This window comes from Rhinolophus hipposideros, assembly GCF_964194185.1.
Source record: "Rhinolophus hipposideros genome assembly, chromosome: 19".
In the NCBI taxonomy this organism is placed as follows: Eukaryota; Metazoa; Chordata; class Mammalia; order Chiroptera; family Rhinolophidae; genus Rhinolophus; species Rhinolophus hipposideros.
Window position 1 is genome coordinate 1,960,091 of NC_138065.1, and position 10,165 is coordinate 1,970,255.

The window sequence follows — 10,165 nt, forward strand, 5'->3', positions numbered from 1 at the left end:
ACTGGAGGCCTCCAGGGCGCTTCCCCGGTGCCCTTGGTTCCCCGAGCTGGGGATGCCTCCAGGGTGATTGGCAGCTCTTTGTTTCAGCCCCCCCTCACCCGCCTGCTGGCCCCCCCTCAACTCCCCCTTCCAGTCCCTCCGCCCCCCGCTCCTGCTCTCTCCGCCTAGCCTTTTCCCCTCCCAGCCGCCTGCCTGCCAGGGGTAGTGAGCCGGCTGAGCGGCATGGAGACGCAGGGACTTCGAGGGGCCCTGGCTCTTCTCGTCCTTTGCACTTTCGCATCTGCCAGTCAGAACCTGCAGGGTAAGTCTGTCTCCATCCTCTTCCACCCCTCTACCTCCTCCCCTTTTGCCTCCAGCCTGGTAGCAGGGAACATGTGGGCAAGGGTAGAAGGGAAGAGTCCTGAAATTGAGCTGGAGAGATGAGTTGAATTAAGGCCCTGTGGAGAGGAGTGAACACCAGAGGGTAGGAGGTGAGTGGGACCTGGCCAGGGTCAGCCTGAGGCCAGGGCACAGGCCTCAGGGGCTGGACGCTAGCGCTGCCTGGCTGGCTCCGTGTCTGGGCATCCGCAGCACCCCAGGGTCTAGGAGAGCGGCGTGAAGGTGGGGCACCGTGTGGGCCCCTCGGCTTCTCCGTCCACTGGAGTGCTGGCTGCCCAGGGACAGGGTGGGGGTGGGGACTGAGAGGTCTGGGCTCTCCCGGAGGTCTGCTGGTGGGATGGGCCTGTGGGTGTGGGAGAGGTAGCTGGAGCAGATGACACAGGCACAGATTCTTTCCTGGCTGGAAGGGAAACCACAGATTGGCCGAGAGACACAGGACGCAGCGGAGCTGGGTCCTCTGTTCCCGAGGGAGAGAGCCAGGCGGCGGGAGGGTCGGAGCCCTCGGTGGGCAGCTGTTCTCATCCAGAGCGAGGGTGCGGAGCCCCCAGGATGAGAGGAGGGGCATTACGGTGTGGGATGAGCCAAAGCCAGCGGTGTAAAGAGAAACTGCCGGGCCTGTTTTGCTCCGTGGGCACCAGGTGCTACTCCTGCCGCGATCAGCGCAGTGACTCCCGTGCGCCACCTGCTGGGCACATCTCAAGTTTGTGGGGCACTGTGTCTGTGTTTCCAAGTGAGCCCCAGGCCTCTGGGTTCCGACGGTGGCAGTAGTAGGTAGTGTTGAGGGGACGGAAGGCACCATGCGCTGTCCTCTGATAGCGACACGGGTTGAATTTCGAGAAGGTGACTAACACTGCCTGGTGCTGGGAATGATGGAGGAGGCCCCACCCGAGAGCTCAGGGGAAAGGGCAGGCCTTCGAATGTGACCCCTTTCTCCGACCTTGATAATCCCTGCCTGGCCAGTGATTGACCTGCTGACGGTGGGCGAGTCCCGGCAGATGGTCGCTGTGGCAGAGAAGATCCGGACCGCCCTGCTCACGGCTGGGGATGTCTACCTCTTGTCTACCTTCCGCCTGCCCCCCAAGCAAGGTGGTGTCCTCTTTGGTCTCTACTCTCGCCAAGACAACACACGATGGCTGGAGGCCTCTGTTGTGGGCAAGATCAACAAAGGTGACTGGTGACCCCCTCATCCCCACTCCCACATCCCTCTCAATTTTCCTTGGGCTCCACTGGGGATCAATGGACCTATCAGGCTGTGTGCAGGCAACAGGGGGGCACCTGGTTTGGGGTGCGAAGGTGCTGCTGCAAAGGCCAGGTACCCAAACAATAGGGTGTGAGGCCTGGTATTTGTAGGGATGGGAAGCGGTACTCGGGGATGCCTGGGGGGCATGAAGCTGTGCAGGGAGGACCCTCGCATCCCTGGGGCAGTTCAGTGAGTACAGAACCAGCTGCCGCCTGGCAGGGGATAGAGTGGTCTGATGCCACTGAAGATTGAGAAAGTCCTGATCTTTGAACCAATTTAAAGTGCATGTATTGTGTACCTACCATGTACAAGGTGTTGAGTGATACCTAGCTGAGTAAAGGATCGCAGCCCTAGCCACGTAGCATCCACAAGGGCTGAGCCAAGGCTCAACTGGGAGACGGAAGGGGGGACGGGGCCCATACTGACGTCCGCTCCTGGGCAGTGCTGGTGCGGTACCAGCGGGAGGATGGCAAGGTCCACGCAGTGAATCTACAGCAAGCAGGACTGGCCGACGGGCGCACGCACACCGCTCTCCTGCGACTCCGAGGCCCCTCCCGCCCCAGCCCTGCCCTGCAGCTCTACGTAGACTGCAAACTGGGCGACCAGCACGCTGGTCTTCCGCCGCTGGCCCCCATTCCTCCAGCGGAGGTCGATGGGCTGGAGATTAGGACTGGACAGAAGGCTTATTTGAGGATGCAGGTGAGCAAGGCGGACCCTGGGGTGTGTGTGGAAATAGAGTTTGCACCCGTGGGAGAAGCAGCCGGTAGGCCCTCCCACTTTACTCTGTTCCTATCCCCCCTACCCCCAGGGCTTCGTGGAATCCATGAAAATGATTCTCGGCGGCTCCATGGCCCGAGTCGGGGCCCTGAGTGAGTGTCCGTTCCAGGGGGACGAGTCCATCCACAGCGCAGGTAACAGGGACTTCTGCTTGCTGACATCCTGGACCCCAGGTCACATCCTGTGGTCTTCGGGGACTCACATCCTCTTGACCTCCCCCCTTAACACTCATTCCTTTGGCTCCCTTATTCCTGGGACTCTGACCCTGTCTCCCCAATCTCCTTCACCTCTGACACTATAATCTCTAAGGACTACAGCCACCCAGAGGTGTGGGTCAAAAACATTGCCCCACGTACCAGGGTGGCCAGAAAAACAAAACGGGAAGACTAGACATCTAAAGAACTTGAGTGGGGTGAGGAAGCTCACTGCTTGGTCAGGGTCTCGGGTCTTTCTAGCTCCCACTGGGGGCTGTCACCGACCAGCAGTTTCTCTGAGCACTGCCCATCTGCCTGGGCGCTGACAGGGGTGTTCAGAGGCTCTTACCTAAATAAAACGCCCATTCTCCCAGGTATTTCAAAGAAAGAGTTCTTGCGGCAGAAGCCTAGGAGGGACGAAATGGGATGTATTGGGGCCCCGGGCCCTGCTTTGGGTCACCTCCTGATCCCTTCTGCCACTGCCAGGCCTGGGAACCACGAGGATTGGGTTGTGACTGCCTCTGACGCACTCCCTCAGGGGCCCCTCCCCCTGCTTCTGTCACTTCTGTCCTACCTGCCAATACCCCATCTTTATTCCCAGGCTCCAGCCCTTTGTCCCGGCCCTCCCCCTCCCCCTTCCCCAGCCAGGCCCCTCTTCGCATTACCACCCTCTGACTGTTTCTTCTCCTCCCTAGTGACCACCGCACTCCACTCCATCCTAGGTGAGCAGCCCATGATGAGGTGGAGGGGCGGGAGGCTGGGGAGGAGGTCCCAGGCTTTGGCAGCTGCCTGAAACGAAGTCCTCTGGGGCCAGGAATGGGGATGGGGGGTTTAAAGGTGGTGGGGAGTGGGCAGCAGTGGCAGGAGCTGGCTTATTACCCAGAGAGGGACCGAGGCTGGCGTCCCAGTTCTAAGCCTCCCACACCCTATGCCCTGACAGGGGAGCAGACCAAGGCGCTGGTCACCCAACTCACCCTGTTCAACCAGATCCTGGTGGAACTACGGGAAGACATCCGAGACCAGGTTAGTGGGTGGGCCAGCGAAGGTGGCACTAGGCGGGGTGGGTGGCAGCGGCCGCGAGCCGAGTCCTCCCCATCCTCCTGTCTGCCCGCAGGTGAAGGAAATGTCCCTGATCCGAAACACCATTATGGAGTGTCAGGTGTGCGGTGAGTGGGAGCGTAGGGGAGGGCGCCAGGTGGCACCGCTGTGCTCCCCCCATGGCTTTGGCCCCTACTTCCGGTGATTTGACCTCTTGGTGGCTGACTGTGCCCTCCCCTAGGCTTCCACGAGCAGCGTTCCCACTGCAGCCCCAACCCCTGCTTCCGAGGCGTGGACTGCATGGAAGTGTACGAGTACCCGGGCTACCGCTGTGGGCCCTGCCCCCCTGGCCTTCAGGGCAATGGCACCCACTGCACTGACATCAATGAGGTGGGGGAGGGCACAGAAAGCTGGGGGTGGGGGTGTTAGGAGGCCCAAGAAGGCAGGATGAATGTTGGTCTGAAGTAGAAGAACCTGGGGCTCAGGAGAGGTTGGAGACCAGAAAGGAAGTGTGAGGAGCCCAGGAGACAATCTCTGGGACAAAGACTGAAGGGCCACCCAGGGAAGGTGCTGAGGAGTGGCAGGGGCAGTCTGAGACGCAAGCCAGGTGGAGGGCAGGAGGAGGCTGGGGGGGTTCTGAGCCCCGTGACCTTGGCTGGGGACACAGGGAGCAGTGGTCCTCGGAGCACAGACAGGGCCTGACTTCTCACCTGCTCCCCAGTGTGCTCACGCCGACCCCTGTTTCACGGGCTCCAGCTGCATCAACACCATGCCTGGCTTCCACTGTGAGGCCTGTCCTCGAGGCTACAAGGGCACGCGGGTGTCTGGTGTAGGCATCGACTACGCCCGCGCCAGCAAACAGGTCAAGTTGGGTAGTGTGTGTGGACAAGACAGCTTGGCTGTGCAGGGGCCAGGGGCTTCTGGGTTGGCCACGGGGCCCTGGTGGTAAACGAACGGGATGAGTGACGCTACTGGCTCATTGGCTTTGCATTGGTTGGTGGTCTGGGCTTCACAGTGACGTTCACAGATGGGGCCACCCCAGTGCCCTCCTCTGAGGAGAGCCAGTACCGGTCTGGTTCTACCCAAAGTCTGCTTCTTCAGGTCTGCAACGATGTCGACGAATGCAACGATGGGAACAATGGCGGCTGCGACCCGAACTCCATCTGCACTAATACGGTGGTGAGCCCGATACCCGAGTGTGTGGGTGCTGGGAGTGTGCAGCCCCCTCTGCAGACGCCCTGCATCCCCTCCTGCTCCCCCAGGACACCTCCCCCAAGTGTTCCACACACACCTGCCCCTTGCCGGCTGGGACCTTTAGCAAGTTATGTAGCTTTTCTGGGCCTCAGGGTCCTCATGTGAAAAGTGTTGCTATTACCTACTTTAAAGCGCTGTCAGGAGAATCTAAAGGAGATAATTGATAAATAGTGGCTCACTGATATGTCCCTGGCATGTGGCCACGTGCCCGTCCTACACCGTGGAGGCTGACCTGCTTCCTGAGACGCTGCGTCCCTACACTTAGGGCTCTTTCAAGTGTGGTCCCTGTCGCCTGGGCTTCCTGGGCAACCAGAGCCAGGGCTGCCTTCCAGCCCGGACCTGCCACAGCCCAGCCCACAGCCCCTGCCACGTCCACGCGCACTGTCTCTTTGAACGTAATGGTGCAGTGTCCTGCTCGGTGAGCTACACCTGGGGCTTGGAAGGAAAGGGAGAATCTGGGGAAGGGGCAAGGCTAGTGGACCTGACTGGGGATGGGGGTGGGGGCCTTCATGGGGAAGCGAGGGGGGCTGGCGCCCAGGAACTGGTGGGTGAGAGAAGAGCCTGAAGCAGGGGAAAGGCTGGGGTGGGAAGCCAGCCCAACCGCTAATGCCGCCTTCGTGTCGCCACAGTGTAACGTGGGCTGGGCTGGGAACGGGAACGTGTGTGGGCCTGACACAGACATCGATGGCTACCCCGACCAGGCTCTGCCCTGCATGGACAACAACAAGCACTGCAAGCAGGTGCAGGCGGCAGGCGGGCGTGAGGGCAGGGGGCAGGGCGGGCAGCAGGGTGGGCGCGAGGGCAGGGGCAGGGCGGGCGTGAGGGCAGAGGGCAGGGCAGGCGTGAGGGCAGGGGCAGGGCGGGCAGCCCAGCCACTCGCCCCAACATTCACCCTCCTCCCCATGACCGACCTTTAGGACAATTGCCTTTTGACACCCAACTCTGGGCAGGAAGATGCTGATAACGATGGCGTGGGGGACCAATGCGATGACGATGCTGATGGGGACGGGATCAAGAATGTTGAGGTGGCTCCTATGCTCCCCTCCCCATCGCTTCCCGGCCCCCCAGCCCCGGCAGCTCCCCAGTGCTCCCAATCAGGGAGGCAGTAGCCTGCTGGCCAGGACAGGTGGACTCCTGGCTGTGGGGTGGGTGGGCTGCGCCAAGCAGGTGGGCCGTCACCGGGCTGGTGACTGCAGACAAGGGGGGTGCCAGGCAGCCAGCGCGTCCGTCACGGGAGGCCTGATTCTTTCCCGCCCCAACCAGGACAACTGCCGGCTGTTCCCCAACAAAGACCAGCAGAATTCAGATACAGATTCATTTGGTGACGCCTGTGACAACTGCCCCAACGTTCCCAACAATGACCAGAAGGACACAGATGGCAATGGGGAAGGGGACGCCTGTGACAACGACGTGGATGGGGATGGTGCAGCCCGGGCTGAGGGGGTGGCTGGGAGACCTGTGACGATCGGGATACAGTGGGAATGAAGCCGGGAGGCTAGGAAGTCTGAGAACTGGGGAGGTCAGCCCGGGTGAGAGATTACCTGCCGCAGAAGACAGTGGGAATGTGAGGTAGGGAATGGGCAAGGCGGTGGGACAGGGTCCAGGCAGATTTCCTGAACGGCTATCCTCTGATGGAAGAGAAAGCGTGGGGCTTCTATGGACCTAGGAGAGAGCGTGACAACCTTTTACTACCCGCATGTCTTGTAGGCATCCCCAATGGACTGGACAATTGCCCTAAAGTCCCCAACCCCCTACAGACAGACAGGGATGAGGATGGGGTGGGAGATGCCTGCGACAGCTGCCCGGAAATGAGCAATCCTACCCAGGTACAGGGGAATGGAGAGGGCAGGGGCCACACGGCGATGGCTGTCGGTTATCGAGAGGGTGACGACGGGCCACTCTCTCTCAGACAGATGTAGACAGCGACCTTGTGGGGGACGTCTGCGACACCAATGAAGACAGGTAGGGTCTTGACCAAGAGGGAAGGTCTTACAGGGCCTCGGTACTTTCCTCTACGTGGAGCCTCGGCTCTGTGGCGTGGCCGTCATCTGCACACCTGTTGAGCAGGCCATTCCCATAACCTCCCCTCCGTTCCTACCGCGGGGCCTGCGTCTCGCCTGGCTGACTGCAAGGGCTCAGGTGAATGGAGGCTCGACCGCAGAGGCTCCTAAGCAGAGACAGCGTGGTGCCTCTCGGACCTTCATGTGGTGCCTGTTCTCCTGAGCAGCGATGGGGATGGACATCAGGACACCAAGGACAACTGCCCCCAGCTCCCCAACAGCTCCCAGTTGGACTCAGACAATGACGGACTCGGAGACGAGTGTGACGGGGATGATGACAATGACGGCGTCCCCGATTACGTGCCTCCTGGTCCTGACAACTGTCGCCTGGTCCCCAACCCCAACCAGAAGGACTCAGATGGTAAGGCTGGGGTCCCAGAGGACCGGACAGGTGTGGGCTTTGCCCAGGGCGCGGTGCAGCCTTGCAGGGAGTGAGGAAGGGCAGCATGGGGCGAGGGCTCCGGACGCCCCTGCAGCGGGCGTGGTGGCGGGCGGCGGGGCCAGGGCCGTCCTGAGCGCCCAGCCGCACTCTGCCCAGGAAATGGCGTTGGGGACGTGTGTGAGGATGATTTTGACAATGACACGGTGGACGACCCCCTGGATGTGTGCCCTGAAAGTGCGGAGGTGACGCTCACGGATTTTCGGGCCTATCAGACGGTTGTCCTGGATCCCGAGGGGGATGCTCAGATCGACCCAAACTGGGTGGTGCTCAACCAGGTACCAGGCAGTGGGCTGGGCGGGCGCTGTCACCCCAGCCTCGGGGGGCAGCGCACCCGGACCGGGCTGTCTTCTTTCTGCCCACCACCAGGGCATGGAAATCGTTCAGACCATGAACAGTGACCCCGGCCTGGCGGTTGGTATGTACGGGACCCCCAATTCCATCATTCCAGGCCGAGGGTGGGGGGCAGGCTGGCCACACATCCAGCAGGCATCCCATCCACCGCCAGCACACGATGGGCCGCCTGCAGCTTTGCCGCCTGACCTTGACCTCCTCCACCCCCCAGGTTATACAGCCTTCAACGGGGTGGACTTTGAAGGCACCTTTCACGTGAACACAGTGACAGATGACGACTACGCAGGCTTCCTCTTCAGCTACCAGGACAGCGGCCGTTTCTACGTGGTCATGTGGAAGCAGACGGAGCAGACCTACTGGCAGGCCACACCTTTCCGGGCTGTCGCCCAGCCCGGGCTGCAGCTCAAGGTCCCATAGCCGCCCTCATTCCCCAATCCAGGGCCCTTGCCCACACCTCTCCTCCTGCTTGATCTTCAGGAAACTTCTCCCGCAGATGCCGGGCCTGGAGGTTGGCTCCCTGGGGCTCCAGGACATTCTCCTCATCACCTAGATGTCCTTGTCCACCTGCACTTACCCACCTGTTGTCTCCCGTCCTCTGGATCCTGTGGGTGACTCACTGTCTTTGCTAATGTCCCCCAGGCAGTGACATCAGTGTCTGGCCCAGGCGAGCACCTCCGGAATGCCCTGTGGCATACTGGCCACACCCCTGATCAGGTACGACTGCTGTGGACTGACCCACGAAACGTGGGCTGGCGTGACAAGACCTCCTACCGCTGGCAGCTGCTGCACCGGCCTCAAGTTGGCTACATTCGGTGAGGGGAGGGGCTGAGCCCTCCGGCGGGACCCCCGGAGGGACTCACCAGTGACCCCTCTACTCAGGGCCTTGGTACCATGGGCCCGGACTGGGACCACTTCTGTCCATCTCCCCTCTCACCAGACACGCGCCTCAGCCCTGCTTTGCTCCTGACATCAGGTGGCCTGGGCTGTGGCCCAGGACACACAGGCAAACTGGGGCAAGTCCTTCCTTTTCTGTGCCCATTTCCCCTCTGTAAAACGAGGGTGCCTCTCGGAGCCTGCGAAGGCCAGGCCAGTGTGTGCAGAGGCGCGTGACATCCAGCCCCTTCGCTCACACAGCCCAGAACCTGCCTCCTCAGTGTCTGACCTGGAAGGGACCGTCATTTATAGAAGCTCACAGCAAGCCCCAGACGTCACAGCTCCTGGCAGCACCGCTGAGGCCTCAGTTCATCACTTTGTCCACAACTTGGCCTAGTTGGTGGGGATGACAGGGAGGGGAGGGGGAATGGCCAAGTGCCCAGAGTCCAGGCACTTGGGCTGCTTTCCCTTTAAGGTGCCTGGGGCTGGGGGGTGGCCTAGAGCCTGGGAAGCGGGTGACTTCACCCCCCAGCCCATTGTGCTCATCGTCATGGCAACCCAATCCTCGCTTGGAATGCGGCTGGTGCTTTGAGATGCAAAGGGGCTGGACAAAGAGCCAGGGGCCCCAAGCCTGAGAAAAGCACCCCCTTCCCTCCCCTTTCCCCTTCCCTTCTCTCTCAGGCCTGAGGAGGCCAGGGGGGCTGGGGATGAGCAGGGCCCTGGCATAGTGGCACAGTGCCCACCGGCACCCTAGCACCAATGGAAACCACTATTCTGGACAGAGTGAAGCTCTATGAGGGTCCCCAGCTAGTGGCAGATTCCGGGGTGATCATTGACACATCCATGCGAGGGGGTCGTCTTGGTGTGTTCTGCTTCTCCCAAGAAAACATCATTTGGTCCAATCTCCAGTACCGGTGCAATGGTGAGGCCCTACACCCAGGTCACCTGACCTCTCCTGCCCTCGTGGGAGTCCCGCCTGACCTTATGGCTTCTCCTCCTTCAGACACAGTGCCCGAGGACTTTGAACCATTCCGGAGGCAGCTGCTCCATGGAAGAGTATGAAGAGGTGGCTACCCGATTTAGAATCCTCATTTTAGATCCTTTGGCGTTGGGGTCCACACTGGAGGCCCCAGGGTCTAATCTACAGCCCCTCAGCCAAACACAGACCCTCCTCTGGCACCCACCAATTCAGCCCCAGACGGGTGGTGACCCCACTGTTGAGAGGGGACGTGTTCAAGGGGTATTTCTCAGGCGCTAACCCCAGGAAAGATAACAGCACATTGCCATAAAGCTCCAGTTTTCTAAGCCAGTGCAATTGCTTGTTTCAGGGATTTTCGGGGAGAGTGTGGGAGCAGGAAGGAACCTGAGGCGGGCAAGGGAGAGGACTGGTAGGATGGAAATTAAAGATCTAGAGGAAGTTTGGCTCCTTTGGGGGCACGTGAGGAAGGTGGTGGGTGGGGGTTAGGTGAAGGATGGGGGGTTCGGTTAAGGAGGAGGTGCTGTCCGGGAGGATGGCTAAAGTCCGCCCAGCTCCACTTACCCACGGTGGCAGCAACGA

General features: G+C 61.0%; 1 protein-coding gene across 9 annotated transcripts; it reads left to right on the forward strand.

The window, feature by feature from the left end:
• Nucleotides 1-90: 90 nt before the first annotated feature.
• THBS3 (thrombospondin 3) lies at nt 91-9,917 on the forward strand. 9 transcript variants are annotated; one of them, XR_013991668.1, is made up of 24 exons: nt 91-301; nt 1,339-1,545; nt 2,061-2,317; nt 2,427-2,529; nt 3,285-3,311; nt 3,530-3,612; nt 3,704-3,755; nt 3,869-4,017; nt 4,349-4,489; nt 4,729-4,806; nt 5,147-5,299; nt 5,511-5,621; nt 5,799-5,906; nt 6,145-6,304; nt 6,589-6,707; nt 6,791-6,843; nt 7,109-7,302; nt 7,480-7,658; nt 7,750-7,798; nt 7,946-8,142; nt 8,374-8,546; nt 8,869-9,007; nt 9,390-9,529; nt 9,611-9,916. XR_013991668.1 is itself a non-coding variant. In XM_081024915.1 (23 exons), exons 1-23 carry the CDS (start codon nt 223-225, stop codon nt 9,667-9,669), a joined length of 2,871 nt encoding a protein of 956 aa, XP_080881041.1. In that variant the 5' UTR covers nt 91-222; the 3' UTR covers nt 9,670-9,916. The 9 variants fall into 9 exon arrangements, 6 of the variants coding, with proteins under 6 accessions (XP_080881041.1, XP_080881043.1, XP_080881038.1 ...); XR_013991669.1 differs by having other exon boundaries at nt 8,869-9,003; XR_013991667.1 differs by having other exon boundaries at nt 7,750-8,142; nt 8,869-9,003.
• Nucleotides 9,918-10,165: the final 248 nt, after the last annotated feature.